The following is a 21,793-nucleotide window of genomic DNA, read 5'->3' on the forward strand; positions in this document are numbered from 1 at the left end:
TTACAACATCCGCAGATAAGCATTCGCGGGTGTGGATAACCAGTCGCGGATGCGGATGAAGGAAGTGTGGATGCAGAGCGGATGTGGATAAGATTTTGTATATCCGTGCAGGGCTATAACCATCATATCCACTACCAGATAGGCCTAGCCAATAAAGGAAGTTGCTAAATGCCGTAGAAGGCTTTAAACAAAACTACTCTTCATACTTCACATTAATCGGAAGAGAAAATGTTCCAACAGCTTGAAGGCAGTGGTTATAAGCACAATTGTCATGAAAGATGGGAAAGTTACAGAATTCCTAAGGCTTCAGAAACCTAACATCGCAAAGGCCAAAAGGAAATGAGTGGAACAAGGAGGCTCAGACATGAAAGATGAGGGAGAGGTGCCTGGCATTAGTCAATATTGAAGCAATCCAAGTGAAGTTTTCCTTAGATTGTTCTCAAATATTTTCAAAAAAGACCTTCAACAGCATAAGAGAATATATAGATCATAAAGACATATGTATGTATGTATGTATGTATGTATGTATGTATGTATGTATGTATGTATGTATGTATGTATGTATGTATGTATGTATGTATGTATGTATGTATGTATGTATGTATAACCATTGTCCACTTTCCCTATGGGGTTGGGTATGAAGTGAGATGAAGCATGGTAGAGAGATTTTACGACCGGATGCCCATCTGACTTCAACCTCATCAGATGAGCTAATGAGATGAAATGAATGATGTGATATATAATAGAAGGGGAGGGTAAAATCCAGTGCTGGCATATGGAAGGAAAATTTCTACCTAACTGCAGGAGATTTGATTAGCATATTACTGTGCAACCGAGAGAATTTTATTGTATCTATATTGATCTATATGAAGAAAATGTTGCAGCATGATAAATGCACTAACATAGTGCACTTTTCCTGTGCTATAATTTAAACAATGAGAGTAGTATACTTATGAGAAGTATACTGATCTGGAAACGAGTAAGAGCCAAAGAATGGTGTGGGCGTTTATTCCCATTATAAATGATTGTATTCAAATTGAGTGGATAATAATGGACAGGACAAGCTGGAAGAGACTTACATATCTAGGTATAGCTGCACTAGGTTTGCTGGAGTGATAAACTAGGACACTGAGCTAGCTAACTGATACAAAATTAAACTATACATGTATGCATAGAAGTAATATATCAATCTTATATCATGTACCACAGCAATTTTCATGCTAAAAGTACTCATGTGATGGAGACTGAAACCAACAAATATTAGAAGATAGAAGACTGTTTGCCAATTGTTTGACAAATTGTTATTCTAACTGAGCTACTGTTCCAAGCAATGACATTATCAGATTGCCCATTCAGAATTCTCATCATTTATTGGCAAAGTATGTATGCTTGTAGTTTTACTTGACTGTTGATTATGTGATCATGGCCATGGGATTTTCAGTTTTACATGAATTTTAATTTCAAAGTATGCATTGTATTTTCACAAGATCTCATTTCAAATGCTGCTCTCTAAAGAAAAGAAATTTACCCGTGATGGAAAGTGATGAATTATTTGAAAATGAGGTGTAAATTCTGGGATTTTCCAAACTCTTAGCTTGCAGTCATCACCAGAAGATGCCAGATGGTACCCATCTGGAGAACTTCTCATAGAGATGATGGATCCATCATGTGCCACAGCAACTTTTATGTCAGAAGTCATTAGTTTTTGGAGATTCACAAGCATGATTGTCCCTCGAGAGCAACCACTGCAACAGATGAACATACAATATTAACTTTCTACAAACAGAGCACTTAATGAACCAGTCTTTTGCAAACATTTTCATAGTATAGCCCATGAAATATAAGGGGCAGTCAAATTAAAACAGGTCACCTGTCAGAAAGTATAGTAGAACATTTTGTAACTCAAAAGGAATTGCCAGAAATGTTAGGACATTCATTCCATTGGGTGATGACTAGGACCCGATTCTATTTTAATTACATAATCCATTCCTTTACTTTTAAACTGAAAATGAAAAATGTCGGCAAATTGTGGTTCTAAATAATAATAATGTTAAAAATAATGTCCTAGAAGGAAACAATTTAATTTCCTCACTTGCAAATGTTAAGAAACGTGTAAGCTCTTCAGGCTTTTTCAGTCACGAAATTACCAGAGTTTCAACCCAGTATAGCAGTGGCCTCATCAGTTGGATTGTTATTACACCTTTTCAAGGCGCTGGCGGCTAGTGCGACATTGTGACACCACTGCAAGCCTCGTATGTAGGTCAATGCAGTGACTGTGCACTAGGGGAAGCATGCGACTCCATTTGTATAAATAACTGCCTTTGCACATCAACATGCCTGCCTTTATACATTTATACAATGCTTTCGCCAGTACACCGTCACTGCATTGTCCTACATAAGAAGCTTGCAGTGGTTGTCTCAACGGTGCACTAGCTGTCAGCGTCTTGGAAAGGTGTAGCAATCCAACTGATGAGCCCACTGCTACACTGGGGTGAAACGCTGGTAATTTCACGATTGAAGAAGTCTAAGAGCTTAAATGTTTTTAATAATAATAATATTTGCTTTACGTCCCACTAACTACTTTTACGGTTTTCAGAGACACCAAGTTGCCAGAATTTAGTCCCACAGGAGTTCTTTTACGTGCCAATAAATCTACCAACATGAGGCTGGCGTATTTGACCACCTTAAAATACCACCGGACTGAGCTGGGATCGAATCTGCTAAGTTGGGGTTAGAAGGCCAGCGCCTGAACCGTCTGAGCCACTCAGCCTGGTGAATTGTGGTTCTGATATGATTATAACTGTGTTTCAATTTACATATTATTATTAATACATAGTTTTACATATTTGAAGTACGTTTTTTTGTACATATCTATATTTTAAAAATTAAATTAAAAATTGAGTCGGCTCGTTTAATTTTCAGACTAGTAATCCTTTCTCAGAATCTTGGATGGCTAGGTGCCTTTCATTGGTCCTGGTTTCTAACAAACTCCATGCAGTCTTGAAATGAAATCCAGGTTATTCAAGTTCTCTGTCTGTTTGCAAGATCATTGGTAGTGAATAAGAAGAGCCCAAGAAAATATTCCACCCAGCTGGTTTTTTCTTTTAAAATATCCAGCAGTGACTTCTTGCGATGCTGAATGGTCCTTCTCAGCCTACAAGATAATTTTATCAGATCAGCACAAAAACATCATAATGGAAAACAATGAGAAGTACTTGGTAACACACTGCGCATCACGATAAAAAAGTTACCATACTACTTGCAGTACTCAACAGAGATTTAAAGACAGATTCTATGTTAACTTTATTTAGCAACATTTTTATTTGTTTCATTTTCAGATCATGAGACCAACAGGAAATTAGCTACAACAATACATTATGTAATATATTCCATGATTTCAGTACATAACATTATTTTTCAATATTTGAAGTAATTTGATTATGCTTTTAATTTGATTATTAATACTGTCAAAATTAGCAAACAGACTATATAAATCACCTAAAGCAACAACGATGACCGTCATAAAACATGGCCTCTCAAACGCCTAAGTTCTCATGCGTGCAAACCGAGGGGGGAGACAAGTGAAGACAGCAAGGCAGGTGTAGGGGGAGAGAGACAGCGCTACTGCTTAAAATCGTCGAGTGTGAATCTGCACTCTGCTCTAGTGTTGGCTACTGAATACATGATTCGAAGTAGTGTATCAATTCATTCAAGTGTCCGAGTGAATCAATTCACGGGAACGGCAAGCTCGCGGCACACGATTCAGCTTACTCCCAGCGGACAGTGCTGAGTGGCGCACTCACTGGACGTTGATGGGGAGCCGAGCTTCCACTGCAGTGAGACAGGGAATCATGGCACATCGAAAGAATCGTGAACGAGCACTGCTCAATGAGACATAAGATACACATGGCTCCTTATCGGCACACTGGACACTGGCGGAGAGCCGAGCTTCCGCTGCAGCGAGACATACAGTGAGCCATAACACACCGAAGGAATCGTGAACGAGCACGGCTCAGCGAAACAAGATACACACGGCTCCTTATCGGTACACTGGACACTGACGGAGGCCCGAGCTTCCGCTGCAGCAAGACATACAGTGAGCCATGGTACACTGAAAGAATAGTATGCTATAATGGACTCTCGAGCTCAGCTCATTTGAAAATAATACCCACTTGCATTCACTGTCCTCTTCTTACAGGGAGGTTTTAATAATAGATGGATTTATTTGCAGTGTTAAAAAGGTAGTCAAAACATAATTCTGAAGTAGCTAGTAAATAGGTAGGCTATTAGGTTATACTATTTATTAGTTTAATGAATCTTAGTATTATAATTTATTTGACAATTAATTAAACTTGATTCTAGCCTGCCCTATGGCTTTGCGTCATGCTCATGACCACTCAAAAGTACCTGTTTTACACTGACTGACAGAGCAAATGCAACGCCAAGAAGGAGTGGTCAGAACTTTATGCCAATTGCAGGGTAGACTGACATCACTGAGGTATGCTCATGATGTGAAATGCGCCGCTGTGCTGCGCACGTAGCGAACGATAAATGGGACACGACGTTGGCGAATGGCCCACTTCGTACCGTGATTTCTCAGCCGACAGTCATTGTAGAACGTGTTGTCGTGTGCCACAGGACACGTGTATAGCTAAGAATGCCAGGCTGCCGTCAACGGAGGCATTTCCAGCAGACAGACGACTTTACGAGGGGTATGGTGATCGGGCCGAGAAGGGCAGGTTGGTCGCTTCGTCAAATCGCAGCCGATACCCATAGGGATGTGTCCACGGTGCAGCGCCTGTGGCGAAGATGGTTGGCGCAGGGACATGTGGCACGTGCGAGGGGTCCAGGTGCAGCCCGAGTGACGTCAGCACGCGAGGATCGGCGCATCCGCCGCCAAGCGGTGGCGCCCCGCATGCCACGTCAACCGCCATTCTTCAGCATGTGCAAGACACCCTGGCTGTTCCAATATCGACCAGAACAATTTCCCGTCGATTGGTTGAAGGAGGCCTGCACTCCCGGCATCCCCTCAGAAGACTACCATTGACTCCACAGCATAGACGTGCACGCCTGGCATGGTGCCGGGCTAGAGCGACTTGGATGAGGGAATGGCGGAACGTCGTGTTCTCCGATGAGTCACACTTCTGTTCTGTCAGTGATAGTCACCGCAGACGAGTGTGGCGTCGGCGTGGAGAAAGGTCAAATCCGGCAGTAACTGTGGAGCGCCCTACCGCTAGACAACGCGGCATCATGGTTTGGGGTGCTATTGCGTATGATTCCACGTCACCTCTAGTGCGTATTCAAGGCACGCTAAATGCCCACCGCTACGTGCAGCATGTGCTGCGGCCGGTGGCACTCCCGTACCTTCAGGGGCTGCCCAATGCTCTGTTTCAGCAGGATAATGCCCGCCCACACACTGCTCGCATCTCCCAACAGGCTCTACGAGGTGTACAGATGCTTCCGTGGCCAGCGTACTCTCCGGATCTCTCACCAATTGAACACGTGTGGGATCTCATTGGACGCCGTTTGCAAACTCTGCCCCAGCCTTGTACGGACGACCAACTGTGGCAAATGGTTGACAGAGAATGGAGAACCATCCCTCAGGACACCATCCGCACTCTTATCGACTCTGTACCTCGACGTGTTTCTGCGTGCATCGCCGCTCGCGGTGGTCCTACATCCTACTGAGTCGATGCCGTGCGCATTGTGTAACCTGCATATCGGTTTGAAATAAACATCAATTATTCGTCCGTGCCGTCTCTGTTTTTTCCCCAACTTTCATCCCTTTCGAACCACTCCTCCTTGGTGTTGCATTTGCTCTGTCAGTCAGTGTATATTGGGAAGAATGACTCAGTATTCTCTCAGTTCATGTGTCACATCGTTGCACAAGACTTCAATCATATGTGGACAGTAAGTGAGCCAACTGATGCAGTAACTTAATGAACAGTATGTTGAATCAGAAAACCAGCGGGCTACTGTACATCTCGGGTAGCCTACACAAAATATGACGATTTAAAAAAATTCTCAATTGATAGAAAAATACATATTTTCAAAAATGACTGAGCAAGTTGGACGTGCGGTTAGTATCGCGTAGCTATGCACTTGCATTCGGGCAATAGTGGGTTCGAATCCCACCGTCAGCAGCCGTTAAGATGGTTTTTTGTTGTTTCCCCATTTTCACACCAGGAAATGCTGGGACTGTACCTTAATTAAGGCCATGGCTGCTACCTTCCTAATCCGACCTTTCCCATTCTGCGTTGCCTGAAACTCCGATGTATTAGAGTGACTAGCATTTTTTTTTTTCTAAGAAAGGAGTGCATAGTATGAAGACCAGATGGCAGCTGCGAGCACTGAATGCTGTTGCTGCTGTCTTACTAGTACATACTACACAGATGCAGTAGGAGCGGTGACTAATGTGCTGTGAATCGGATCACTGTATCTATTCAGTAACGTGAACGGAATAAAATGAATCGAATGTCCCATCACTACTCTGCTCAACCTGGCAAAGTCATCTTTTGCACCTTGTGCCATGCAATGCACCTGTACATGCATCCTGTGAGGCCCTGGCATAAAATATGGAGGTACTTAAAACAATTGTATTGTCTCATATATACAACCTTTTTTCGTAAGTTTAGTGCATTAATACTATTACATTTTATAAACATTACATATTTAATTACATATTTCACTGATATTTACTAAATGTTTATGTATATATTTGGCACTTTGATATTATGTAAAAATCCAGGCCCTAGTGTGACACAGTCATTCTTGAAATAGCCGGCAGGGAAGGAACCACATCTGTACCCAGTCACATACGTCATCATCCGAAGCACACCAATGTCCACGAATATTTCAGACATAAAATATGATGGGCCACAGCAATTTTCATGTGTACATAAATAAATATCATTTCTGGATTAAAGCCACATTTATATATTTAAGAAATCTTTAACAAAAAAGCCAAGCTTTCTACTTAGCTAACATCAGCTTTCATCACGACAATGCTTACTATCAGTAACAGACAGTCATGACAACACCAGTCCCTACACTGCCAGCTCTGTCATCAGTTTCCAGCTCCAGTTTCCCAGGTGTGGTGACTGCCAACTCATTTCATACATTTTGGTGGAAAACTCCACCACCTCCCTACCACCCAGATCTCTCTCCATGAGATTTTTAGATCTTCAGGAAGCTGGGAAAGTATTCTTATCTAGGAGGTGGAGCAGTGAGGGCAGAAGAACCACAAGAGGAGTACCTCAATAAGTTATAATATTTTAACAATTATTGGAAGAGTGGACAGGTTTCAGCATAAATGTCTTTACACTTCTCAATAACATCAATCAATTCATAAGTTATATTATTAACTTCATTGGCCACTTTGGACCACTTGAGTTGTTCTATGTTCACTCTCTATTTGAAGGTTGTACTGTTTTGTTCTTGTGATCTGTGCAATACTAATTCATTCGTTCTGATCATTATTTTCTCAATTACTTCAGTAACTTTCCTCCCTATCACCACAACACAGCGAGATGCTCTCCGAGTCCAGTCAATAGGGAATGGTGAATAATCAGTTCCTGATTCGCTCAACAGACTTCCAGTACACGTTACATGAAGCATTTCTATTCTTGCTGTCAGAAACAGACCATTGTATGTATTGGCTTTCATCTCAGAGCAACGTAACTTGCCTTAAAGCTCTGCTTTTGTTTAATATTTCTTAAATACAGTATATAAATGTGGCTTTAAACCAGAAATAATCATTTAATAAATGATAATGAGCTACAAAAACCTACATTCATTCATTGGATGTGTCCTTTCATATCTCTTAAGCACCAATAAATCTGTGATATACAGAGCATGGTGCCTCTTTGTGAGTGTAGTAACAGACAGAACAAACAAAACAAAGACAAATCTGCCTCTCCAGAAACCTTTTCACTGAAACTAGACCTTCATCAAGGAATTAGCTTTGAGACAAATAGTAAAAGTAAATCACAGAACAAGTTCTGCATTTTCAGCATTTACATAATGTTAAAAATATTATTTAGGTTTCTTGTGAGAAAATTTCATTGGGTTTCTTGTGAGAAAATTTCATTGGGATAAGCAAGTTCCATTGAGATCAAAATTAATATTTTACAGGAGCTTCTTTGTACCAGTTGCCACATACAGTGTAGAAATCTGCATCAAAACCAACGGAAATATCAGCAAACTAGAAGCAGTGGAAACAAAGTTCTTAAGAATCATGATCCAGAAAACAAGGAGGGACAAAATATGAAAAGACATGCCATCTTGTCCAAGTGAAAAAAAAAACCCCTTAGGTGAGATCTGTGTTGAAGCCAAGCTGAAATGGTTTGGTCATCTCAAAAGAATGGACCCACAAAGAACAGAGAAGAAACTCTAAGGCAAAAGATCAAGAGGTCGGCCAAGGAAGAGATGGATCGTCAGATTATAAACGATCTAGCTGGACGAAGTCTGGATTTGCAGCAGATTATGGAAGAAATCTACATGGACAGAAGTAAATGGAGAGCGCTCGTTCACCACACTTAGGAAACTGGAGCCGATTCAAGATGATGGTTGATATAATAGTACATTATGCAACAAGCCTATAATGGTAATAATTAAGACACTTTTATGTTTATAAAGTGAGTGAAGCGAGTGTTATAATTTCCATACAAGTGTCGTAATTACCATTATAGGTGAGTTGCAAACTACTGTTTATGCTCGATGATAATTATAACAATTTTTTTAAATATTGATAAATTTCTGTCGAGATGTCACTAGACAGTTAAATTTACTGAACAGAGCACAGAGCGCATGCGCTGGGTTATTGATTTTCTGTGAGTGGATCCAAGACCTTGACAATGTTATATGTTTTCAAAGCTTTGATAGGTTATCATAACCTAGCTTTATTTCAAATACAAATTGTTTATTGTACAGTTGGTGAAGTGAATTTGCGGGAATGTGCCGTGTGGTTGTGGAATATTGAAAGTAGAAGGTGCATTGATGCTAATACGTGTGTCTGGCATGTTTGATTTTGGAAACTAGTGGGAAGTTAGAGCGTTGAGGACAGGTGCGATGCTATCCTTACCTAATTGGTCAAACAGTTGTATCATAATGAAAATCTGAGCTCTAATTGTTGGAAACTTAATGAAACACAATGAAACTTGAACCATAATGAATGCCACTAAGATTCAGTTTTCTGGCATATAATATTTATATTTTGACATCATCGAGCATAAAAACTTGCTAGCCTTAATCACAGTTAGAAAATCATTTATAGTTTTCCAGAAAAAAAATACACTTCTGTAGCAAGCCAAAATTATGCATCTTCTAAGGGTTAATATAAATAAATGTAAAGTTTGGCCTATAGATGGGAAAGGACTGTATTTACAGAAAGGATATTGTATAGTGTGTGTCCTAAATCTCACCCTTCTGATTACAATCACAGCCTTTTCAATAAGGAGCAGATTTTTATGTAGTAATTGGTTAGATTTCAATAAGAAGGCAGTATCATTTGGAAAGCGCACATTTGTGTTTGAAGATTTTTGTAAATAGTATGAGCATGGCCTTTTAAAACCACTGCTATTCATGCAACTCTCCCTACAGACCTTTATTAATGGTTAAAGGACTGTTAAAAATCAATGAATATGCAATCCATCCTATTACAACATAGAAGTCTGCTCTGAAGTTATCAGTGACAAAGATAGGAGTTAAACAAATATGCACATACAGTATTTATGTATAGCATGTGTATTTCATTCACCTGATTATTTTCTGATTTTTGTCAATCCAAAGCATACTGATGATTGAGCACCAGCCTTGCCGAGCACATTTGCAGTCGGTTTCACCCAGTTTCTTCTTACCAACAGCATCCCAACACTGAACCAAATAGAAATACTCTAGAATAGCAATTTGTCAATAACATTTCTGAAACATGTTCTATCAGTTTGGTGCAAGACTAAATCTAAAAAGTTATTGCATATAATAACAATAATAATAATAATAATAATAATAATAATAATAATAATAATAATAATAATAATAATAATAATAATAATAATAATGCCAGATTTTTTTCCTGCCAGGGTTCTTTTATATGTCAAACCTACAGACATGAACCTATCAGGAAATCCAATGTTATACCGCCTGAGCTACCCAGCCCAGCATTGTTCTTGCTGACAAATACAAAATAAAATTTCCAAAATCCATACAGTTTTATACTTTTAGTCCTTACCATCTAGAAACACTGAGTAAAACTAATAATTCCCCACCTTAACTTCACACATTATGGTAACCATAGGGACAACTATGCCACTAGTACACTGATTATTGTTCTTTACTGTACATTGTGTTAGGTACTACCTCCCTCAGGGAGCCTGTTAACCCCTAGAGGCCACACTCCCAGATGGTAGACAGGGGGCCCACATATGTGGGCTGGTTCAGACACCTTTGAAATGGACCTGCAGATCAACAGGCAGCCCAATTTCTGAGGGCTTGATAATACTGGTAACCCCTCTCTCCAGGAAACATAAATTTAGTGAAGACTTCAGTGGCATCTACAGTGGAGAATATAGTCTTTCAGTACAGTATAAACGACAGAAGAGGCAGGCCTGTGCTCTGGTTCAGCATTTTAAAAGGCTCATTATTAGCAAAGACTGAGAAGACCGACTTCAATACGGCAGAACTGACAGGGGAGTCAGCCCATTATCCAAGGTTGAGTGGACATTTCCTGATGGAAGGCAGCAACTCCAACAATACCATGTAGTCTCGCGTGAGGATCGACTTCACTAGCAGCACTGTAGTGGATGTGAGAAGCATAGCTGTAGCTGCCTCTAGAATTCCTACATTGTGGTGCAGAAAGTAAACCGAAGTACTATTGCACTATCTTTTCAAAACAATAATGTTATTGGCTTTACATTCCACTAACTATTTTTACGGCTTTCAGAGATGCCAAGATGCTGGAATTTAATACCGCAGGAGTTTTTACGTACCAACAAATCTACTGACATGAGTCTGATGTATTTGAACACCTTCAAATACCACCGGACTGAGCCAGGATCAAACATGCCAAGTTGGGGTCAGAAGGCCAGTATCTCAACCGTTCGAGCCACTCAGCCTGGCCTTTTCCAAAACATTCAGTATGGTTTTGGTTCGAGTTACCAAAGTAATGACCCTCAGTCTGGGGCACCCCGTAAGTGGGGAGAGGGTGCCAGGAATCTCCCAAAGACAATTAGTGGTAAGTTTCAAATTTACAACAAAATGACAAGAATTGCCACATGGAATGTGCAAAGTTTGCACATTGCTGGTAAGCTTGCAAAGGTTGAAGCAGAAATGCAGTGTCTGGAGATCAAGATTTCAGGTCTCAGTGAAGTTAGATGGCCTGGATCAGGGACACAAAAGACTCAACATAGGATCCTATACTACTCTGATGATCCTGAACATCAGTTTGGAGTAGCTCTGCTCCTGTCTTATCCGATTAAGTCAGTAAGCAATTTCATTTCTCTTGGAGATTGAGTCATGCTTCTTAAACTGCAAACTTCTCTTGTGATGAATAGAGCCCTGCACGGATATCCACAAAGTTAGTGTCTTGACAGATGCAAACTGTAAGGCCGTGCGGATTATTTTGCCGATATTTTCTAAATAATGAAGTGTATTGATTTTCACTCAGGTATACTCTCATTTTTGCTTGGGGTGAGGCGACACTTGATATTGATATCAGAGAATGGCAAGACCATAAAGCCATAAATCTGACCTAAGCCTAACTGGCTCCTGCCCGGGAAGGAAGGAACAAAGGTCAATACGTCGGTAGTAGTCACAAGAGAAAATCCCTCATAAACCTGTGACTATAGGGGTTCTGGTGCCTGGTATCAGGCCTATCAGGATAACCATTCCTGGATGTGAATAACCATTTGCAGATGAAGGAAGTGTGGATGTGGATAAAACTGTGTATCAGTGCAGGGCTCTCGCCATGAACACTGTCAAGGAGAAACATGTTTAACCTCCATAAGAAAATTAAGGAAGTTGTGGGGAAATATCACAAGTCATATAAAGCTATACCGAGGGATGCCAATAGCATTATCTTGGTGGAAGCTGAAGAAAAGCTTTTTTCTGCTAGTGGCTTTACGTCAAACCGACACAGATAGGTCTTATGGCGATGATGGGATAGGAAAGACCTAGGAGTTAGAAGGGAGCGGCCATGGCCTTAATTAAGGTACAGCCCCAGCATTTTCCTGGTGTGAAAATGGGAAACCATGAAAAATCATCTTCAGAGCTGCTGACAATGGGATTCAAACCCACTATCTCCCGGATGGAGGCTCACAGCCATGCGCCCCTAACCGCATGGCCAACTCGCCCGGTAAGAAAAGCTTTAGTGCTGGAAGGAGTATGCTGAGAATTTAAAGATGTGCAGACAAACTACCCTCTATTGAGGAATGCAATGAAGCAAGTCCTGACATAACGAAAAGGGAGTATCGTATGCAAGCAAGCTTCGGGAGAGTGGTAAAGCTGTGGGTCCAGGCAAGACATGCAGAAATTCTCAAACTTATTGCTCACAGTGACTGTAGAGGCCTAGAACTGCTACTTGCACTATTCAATGCAGTATTAAGGCAGGGAGAATTCCATCTGACTAACCCAACCAATCTGTTCCCAAATAAGGGTCTCAAAACTACACTAATTATGTTAAAATTAATTTACAAATTTTCTGAGTACAATTTTCAGTACGTTCCATTAATGAAACAGCGGGCGAGAATGGGTAGAGGTTTTATCTACAACAAATTTTAAATTTACATGAGTTTTTACACACTTTCATTTACTGGTCCTAAATTAAAGATTAAATCAAAGAAAAACGCACTTTCTTTACAATTTAAACACAGGAAATATTGTAATTCACATGAAAACAAACAAGCACTACTGTCTTTAGAAAGTAAGGTTCACATTGTAAGCTCTGCATTACAGTGGTGAAGTTCTGTTGTCCTAATTCTGTTTGAATCTGTTTCACATGCCATGAAATACTGCAAAACAGTTTACATGAAATGCTAAACCACATTTCATGCACTATTCTTTTTTTTTACAATCTGTTTTACGGTCCCACTGACACAGATAGGTATTATGGTGATAGTGGGATAGGAAAGGGCTAGGAGCAGGAAGGAAGCAACCATGCCCTTAATTAAGGCAAAACCCCAGTGGGGTTTGAACCCACTATCTCCCGAATGCAAGCTGATAGCTAAGTGACCCACCCATCATGTAGCCTACACAGTGGCCTCCACGGTGTGCACTAGCCATGCGTCTTGGTAGGTGTGCTATTTACCAACTGATGAGCCCAACTTAGCACACGGGAGTGAAACGCTAGCAACCAGGAATGAGTTAGCTGGAAAATTTATAATGTCCAATAACAGACCATTTATATTGGTATTATAAATTTACTCATTTGGGACAAATATTTCAGGTTCTCTATGGGAATCAAGATCTATATAAACAGATATATGGTCAAACTTCTATTTAAATCTTTTGAACTGCTGTTTTGTGAGTTCTAATTGGATCACCAACTTTCATAGGGAGACTACACCCTAATACGAAGAGGAAGAAGAAGAATTCCCTTATATACATTACTTTAAAACCATTAGAGGAATTAATAGTTGCTTATCAACAGATATAGGCAGGACACTTTTTATGAAATCAGAGCCTTATATCGCAGGACACAGGTTACACGATTACCGTACCAATAATTGTGTTCTACAGTAAGTTACGTGATCTCTACACAAACAGAATTTTGACAATAATTCTATCAGAGTAAAAGTAAATTTAATTTCAATTTTTCAAAACTGTGACTTAGGGAGTTTTTGAACCTGATCTAGAGAACTAGATAACTTGAAGTAAGGAACTATCAGTTATCACTGAAATGAAGGAAGGAAGGAAGGAAGGAACGAAGGATAAATACAATAATGAATACAAAAGTCACCGAAAGTATGCTAAAGTAAGCCTGTTTTCAAAAGTTACTAAGTAGTTTCAGTTATTCCCATATTTGGTCAATTCAATAGTATGCAACGACATAATTAGTAGCTTATTTGGAATCAAACTGCCTCTGCAGGAACAGATTTGAATACTGAAAAGGTAAATAAACTGTTGAAGCAATTACATGTAATTAAGAATGTAAATGAAAAAGCATTGTTTGGACACTCAAAACAAGACATCACTGCACAACGCATCATAAATAAAGCAGTCCCTGGTCATACATCAAAATGGCTACATGGTAATTAAGATAAAGTTGGAATTCAAGACAACAAATTGGGGCAAATATTAATTTATAGAGTGAGGAGTAACAAAGAGAATACAGATAACTTACAGTATTATATAACTGGAGATCTAGCAAACTAATTTTGCCTTATATCACTCATATTCTAAGTCTTACCTCGGAAGTAATAAAAGAAAGTATAGGCCATTTTAGACTGTGACAAAAGAAGGGAGTGAGATTTTCTCACCTCTATATGAGACTTATTAGTGCCTATTGCCAGGATCTTGCCAGCATTGTCCCACTTGATACATGAACAGATGTGATCAGGTTGAAACTGTACATTCAAATCCAGAAAGTGGATAGTGACATGTCTTCCAGGATGACAGAGAAATATCTTCTTGTTGAGTGAAGCAGCTAAATATCCAGTGGGTCCCCAATCTAGAAGGTTAAAGCCTGTAACAGAATAATGTATCCTCATCATATATGAAATAAGATATACATTTGAGTATTCACCATCACAAGTGTCAAACCAGAAAGAGGAAACAATTATTTATTATGTTCTGCATTTAAGTTCAGAGATATATTAATTCCAGACATTATCCTATCCCTGGCTGACAGATCAAATGTGTTAGCAGTCATTTAATACTCAAAACCAATGAATTCAATTCAGACAACTTAAGGGAACTACTATCTCTGTTTAAAAGGAATTCCATAAAGATGCACCACATGAAATACTGTGAGGTCACATGTTCCATTCTAAAATGTAAGTTATCAATCAAGCTACATCTTTAAGGCTAATAGAGATTGTAACAAGGATTTTAGATCATCTGTTGCTAATGGAGCTTAGGAACAGGAGTCTAACTTGACTCCACAGCAAAATATAATTCTCTTACAATGTGCTTTATATCACAACACAGATAGGTCTTATGGCAACAATGGGATAGGAAAGGGTTAAGAGTGGGAAGGAAGTGACCATGGCCTTAATTAAGGTGGTGTGGTGTGAAAATGGGAAATCACGGAAAACCATCTTCGTGGATGCAGACAATGGGATTCGAACCCACTATCTCCCAAATGCAAGCCAACAGTTATGTGACCCAAAATTTCACTGCCACTTCCTCGGTAGAAAATATCAGACCAGTCCAAAATTGAGCACAAGAATGCCATGCACTGCCACAGATACAAAAACAAATCACAGTAATAGAACGAAGCTTCTGAGTTATTAGGCCATGTGTGAAAAGACATGCCAGTCCAATGGATCAGCCCAAGTGGCATGCTGAGGGCAAAATACTGCACATGCATACGCACACTGCCTAATAACCTAAAAGCTTGGTACTAATGTGTACTTTACCGAAAAGTCTGAAGAATTTAACTGGAAATATGAAACTAGAGAACTATACTCGGGCAGGGGCGTGACATTAGCGCTTGCAGGGCCCGCATTGCAGGCGGGCCTGGGCCTTTAAGGGGCTCCGCAGACTCCTTGCAAAGAAATAAAAATTATATATATTTAGCTTAATGTCACTCTGCACGTAAATGACCAAGGCGGTTTTGTAGGATCAGTCGAAATAGTTCATTTCACCATTTTTAGTAGAGTAATTGCCATTTGGTTGAATCTATCATCAGTTATTATAATTTTGTTGAGTGTACCAAAGCACAGCTGTAAAAAATGCTTGCCCTTGCCATCTCTCGCAACACCATGACAGGCTCCTCACAAAAGACCTGCACCAAATTATTTAAAAATAATTACAGCAATGAAAATTGATACCAAAATATCATATTTTAGTTAGAAAATAATTTCTTGGAGTGTAGTTCATTGAAGATTATCTTATGCACAAATTTTGCTATATTTAACTTTTGCTACACATTTATTCAACAAAAATGTATAAAGTCAATAAGAAATTAGTGTAATAGCAATCAGCCAACTCAGTTGCAAACAAGCTCTCTTTGCACAAAGTTAATAATAGGCTTATCAGTTGTGCGGTTTGATGGTTTTCAAAATTTGTTTGAAGAATTTTTTATTTAATATTGCTTGTATATTTTTCTGTGTTGTAATCAAATAGATTATTATAACTGCAACTTCGGTATAGGTTACAGACTATTGTTCTGTAGTTACTGAAAAATGAAACCAATGTTTAAGTATGAACTGGTGTATGGTAGGCAGTTCAGCAGCTTAGCAGGAGGCAGTCAAATGAAACTGGTTAAACATTTTTTTTTTTTTTTAATAATCTTGTAATAATGAATAATCCCCTTTTTTTAATAATTTGGCAATATACTGATTTATGTACACCTGAAGTAATTATATTAGTTACTCATAGGATTTTAAATGTTATTTGAGGGAGTCCACATTTTTATTACACCCCTGTACTCAGGATAGGTCCTGAAAAAAAACTTTAAACTGTTGCTATTTGAATATACTGACCAGAAAGCAACACAATTTTCTGTAAACATCACCACATCTGTCAAATCATCTGCAGCATTTTAGTTAAGGTTATAGCAATAACAAAAACAAACCATCCACGAATGCTACAGCCCTGACGTGTCTGGCTCATGCCCACAGGCCTGTAGATTACAATATAAATTCATAGTCAGTGTGACTAGTCCTCTCTACCATAATTTTTGGTTTTCTAGGCCATTGCTGTTATTCCACCATCAGATAGCTTCACAATTCTTCTCATATAATGCAAGTGGACCTTGAACCAGCCCCCAGATGCATGCAAAGAGCCCTGACGCAGTAAAAGATGGATAATAATGTTATTGTTTTTACATCTCACTAACAACTTTTGATACTTTATGGACACACCGGGTTGCCAGAATTTTGTCCTGCATGAGTTCTTTTTTTTTTTTTTTTGCTAGGGGCTTTACGTCGCACCGACACAGATAGGTCTTATGGCGATGATGGGATGGGAAAGGCCTAGGAGTTGGAAGGAAGCGGCCGTGGCCTTAATTAAGGTACAGCCCCAGCATTTGCCTGGTGTGAAAATGGGAAACCACGGAAAACCATCTTCAGGGCTGCCGATAGTGGGATTCGAACCTACTATCTCCCGGATGCAAGCTCACAGCCGCGCACCTCTACACGCACGGCCAACTCGCCCGGTAGGAGTTCTTTTACATGCCAGTAAAGCTACAGACCATAGAGATCTGTGGTTGTAAAACTTGGGTTACATACAGAAGGCACTTACTATGCCTGGAAATATACCATCAATGCTGCATTAGGAGAATCCTAGGAATGAAATGGCCAGACAGACACACTAACGTAAGTGTTTTGCAGCAAGCTAAAGGCCGGTCTCCACTGATTGACATTTAACAACAACATGTTAAATGTTAATTGGTGACACCATCAACATGTCAAATGTTGAATACTGTTTCATTTAACATTGTGTCCACACTTAATAAACATGTTAAACTTGACTTACTTTGTTTGTATATAGTTCATCATATCAATTTGTGGTAATATATTTATATATAGATAGTTCATCATATCAATTTGTGGTAATATATTTTCAAACAAGGACACTGGCCTTTGTTATTGCCACTGTTGCTTCTTGTTGTGATTTAGAAATGCAGTTTTATTAGACACATTTCCTCCCCTCATCATGCTCATTGCTTCAAAAGCAAACCTCTTTGAAGTATAAACTTCGTCCGCTCCCGTCCCCCGACTTCCGACTTTTCTAATTTTTTGCAATACTTGACTGTACTGGGAGCGGAGGGACGCTAGTTTTTTTTTTCTCGATGAACTCACGGGAATAATGATAGATAATTTAAAGTTCCTGGAAATTGTCAGCTTTTGTTCGCTTCAACTCTGTATTCCTTTGATGAGACATCCCACAAACAAGGCCTTTCTATTATGTCATTAATTAAGTCCAAAGTAATCTTGTTCCACTCCATTTCTGACTATAAATTTTAGTGTCATGCAGAGAGAACGACACGCATGCGCGTACCGGTACTGTATTTGTAGCTTATAACAAAGGGACTGAGTGTTGCTGAGTGTCACAACTATAATCCTACTTCACGAGAAGCACGTTGTTTGGCTATCTGTTGACATGGAAACGGCAAGGAAGTTGCCGAAGCTGTGCCAACATCCCACGAACAATGAATTGACTTGACATGTTTTCCACTTGGAGCGGAAAACACGCCAACATGTTAAAAGTGTTAACCTCAACATTCTGAGTTAACATGCAAAGTCAATTGGAAGACACAGTCACAATATACATGTTAAATTTAACATGTCAGAGTTAAATGTCAATCAGTGGAGACCAGCCTTAATACAACCAGCATTGAGGCTCTCATAACACCAGCTTCGATGGACAGGTCATGCAATTCACATGCCTAAGTCACATCTCCCAAAACAAATTGTACTGTCATTTGAAAGTTGGACAGAGGAAAGATGGTGGGGAACAAAAACTCTATAAAGATGTTCTGAAGGCGAATCTAAAGAAACGTCAAATTGACCCTGAAAATCAGGAGATTGTGGTATCCACTCATCCAGAATGGTGTCGCCTCATCCACCGAGGGCATTTATCCTTTGAACTACAATGCAGGAAACTTCTGGTTGACAAATGCAGTGCTAGGAAAGAGCATATGAATATCAGGAGTATCAACCCTCAAGAACAAGTTGCTACCCAAGACACCGTGTGCCAATATTGTGGAAGAGTCTGTGGTACCAGAATTGGATTATACAGCCATTAAAAAATCTCATGTGACTTGAACATTACCTTTGGAAGACAATCATACTAGTTAACGAGTGATAGTAGTATAATAATAATAATAATAATAATAATAATAATAATAATAATAATAATAATAATAATAATAATAATAATAATAATAATAATAATAATAACAATAATAACAATAATAATAACAATAATAATAACAATAATAATAACAATAAAAATAACAATAATAATAATGCTACAGGCATGAGGCTGATGTATTTGAGCACCTTCAAATAGCACTGGACTGAACCAGGATTGAACCTGCCAATTTGGGATCAGAAGGCCAGCACCTCAACAGTCTGAGCACTCAGTCTGGCATAAATGGTAGACACTCTACCCCTAGATCATGGAGCCAACAGCAAGGAAGCAAAATGTAGTGAATATCCATGTTGGCAAGAATGACAGTTTTGACATTTCATCCTGTCCACTTGTTTGCTATATGCCCTGAGGAATTATCAACAAGGGAAGTTGAACAAGAGAAAGCGAATCAGGACAGGTAATGATGAATTCACCCCACATATGACATCCACACTCCAAGACCATTTAATGATGATGATGATAATGATGATGATGCTTGTTGTTTAAAGGGGACTAACATTGAGGTCATCGGTCCCTAATGGTACGAGATGAAATAACCAAAAGTTCGAATTAATCCACTGAACAAAATAAAATAAAAAATGTCATGAAGAATGAATGGATGGATATGAAACCTACAAAAAAAAAAAAAAAAAAACAACAGTGGATCAGACAAAAAAAAAAAAGGTCGTGAATAGTATTACTGACCAAGGGACCATTTATAAAGCACAATGATGCTTGATGTCTACAGGGGTGCAAAATCCACGACTAAAGCCCTACAGAATGGTACATGTCGCGAGTAAAGTAGAACCATGGTATTTGTCATGTAGGGGTACTAATCAAAAGTAGCGAAGACTCATGGTGTTCCACACAAGATGGTACTACTCACAAGTATTGTACTTAGTACAGATAACGCAGACCTATGGTGTTTCGCACACAATGGCACCACTCATAGCCAACGCAAACCGGTAAGGTTCCTCACCTAGGTGTACTAGTCACGGGCGCCGGTATTCCCGTGGTGTTCCTCACATAGTGGGTACCAATCACAGGCAATGCTGAGCTGCTCATATAGCGGTACAACTCGCAGGCTATGCCTAGATCCGCGGTGTTGCTCACATGGGTACGATGCACGGGTACTGGAAACCACCAGGCCAGGCTTTTTACTGTAACTAATCACAAACCTATTTCGTACCAATTTAGTGATACTACTCGCAAGTACATGCAACCCATGGTGTTCCCCGCATGATGGTACGAATCAAGAGTAGTTTCATGGCTCTAATTCAATCATCCCTTGGTCACCCCTTGTAGTCGCCTCGTACGACAGGCAGGGGATACCGCGGGTGTATTCTACATGTGCGTCCCCCACCCGCAGGGTGTAGTGTGTTTGGTCCGCGAGAGGTATTTTATTTCCCACAAGTCCGCCGGCAAGCCGTTTAGGACCCCGCTATCCGCCACCTGGGACGTGCCACATGGGAGTATCACCTCTCCCCCTGCTGAGCCTGCGTAGCAGGTTCGTGGACCATTTAATGACCACTCTCTTTGACTGTTGGCTAAGAGGATCTCTGAAGTGGAACACTATTTTCTTGCCAAACTAATGACAGTAAAATGAAATGGTTGAGTTTTAGTGGATAACAACATATCGGGTAATCAATCCATATCAGGAAATGGGAGCAAGGGGAAGACAGACACATGAAAGCTGACCAATCCTTTCCAGCCTCGACGTCAACTTGAAATCAATGGCATTACTGTGGAGTGAATTTCTATAGGCAAAGACAAAAAAATCGGAAAATAAAGTTTGTCACTGCATACTTGCAATATCATGGCTTAAAGACTTTGAATTAGTGGTAGATGTTCCATAGCATGAATATATTGAACTGTGGGAACTGCCTAAACTTAACCTTTATACGAAGGTCGATCAAATATAAACCAGGATGTTTGTTCCTGAACATGAACAGTTGGTAGGACTGGCCCCGCACTTCTGCTATGCTTAGGCAGGACCGTTAGGAGTGAGGAAAGCATGCTGTTAGATATTTCCTGCTGTTTCGTCACTAACACTCACAATGTCGGAGCAACAGGTGCACCCCTCCATTGCACAACGGACAACTATAAAAATTTCTTATTCGTGAAGGAGTTACAGCAGTGAAAATTTACCAGAGATTGACTGCACAGTTTGGTGATCAAACATTGTCAAGGATGAGTTTGTTTGCCTGGCACAGAAAGTTCAAGGAAGGATGAGAATATGTGGAAAATCAGCAACACGATCGCTGTCCTCGGACCAGCATTACAGACGAAAACCTTTGTGCGGTTAAAGATATTATCGACGACGATCGACAGGCAAGAGTATCAGAAATTGCAGAACAAGTCTGAATCAGTTATGGGAGCTCTCAAGCTATCATCACAAATGACCTACAGTTCTGTAAAGTGTGTTCCAGATGGGTCCCTCTCCTTTTGACAGAAAATCTGAAGTTGAGACGTTTGGAGGTCTGTCAGAGGCTTACAGCAAGGTTTGCGGAAGAAGATGATGCATTTTTGAGTCAGATCATCACATGTGACAAAACATGGGTCCACCACTACACTCCCGACATTTGTTCAGACCGCTTAAAGAAGCTCTAGGAGAGCAACGATTTGAAGATGATGAAAGTGTGGAAGACTTTGTAAGCAACTGGCTGGTGACATGACCCTGCTCTTTTTAGGATGAGGGCATCAAAAAGCTGCACATATGCTGGGACAAATGATTTCCAAATCAGGAAACTATGTGGAAAAATATTTAATTGCCTTGTGT

The 21,793-nt window shown here is 39.8% G+C and overlaps 1 protein-coding gene across 1 annotated transcript in view; it reads right to left on the minus strand.

Annotated features, from left to right (window-relative positions):
• The window catches only part of LOC136867365 (cell division cycle protein 20 homolog), a 90,409-nt gene that overhangs the window by 26,465 nt on the left and 42,151 nt on the right, over positions 1-21,793 (minus strand). The window contains exons 4-6 of the mRNA XM_067144540.2: positions 14,472-14,677; positions 9,758-9,873; positions 1,529-1,745 (exon numbers count right to left, since the gene is read on the minus strand). Of these exons, the coding sequence (XP_067000641.2) occupies positions 1,529-1,745; positions 9,758-9,873; positions 14,472-14,677 (539 nt within the window). The remainder of the gene's footprint in view (positions 1-1,528; positions 1,746-9,757; positions 9,874-14,471; positions 14,678-21,793) is intronic.

Source organism: Anabrus simplex, chromosome 3 (genome assembly GCF_040414725.1).
Source record: "Anabrus simplex isolate iqAnaSimp1 chromosome 3, ASM4041472v1, whole genome shotgun sequence".
In the NCBI taxonomy this organism is placed as follows: Eukaryota; Metazoa; Arthropoda; class Insecta; order Orthoptera; family Tettigoniidae; genus Anabrus; species Anabrus simplex.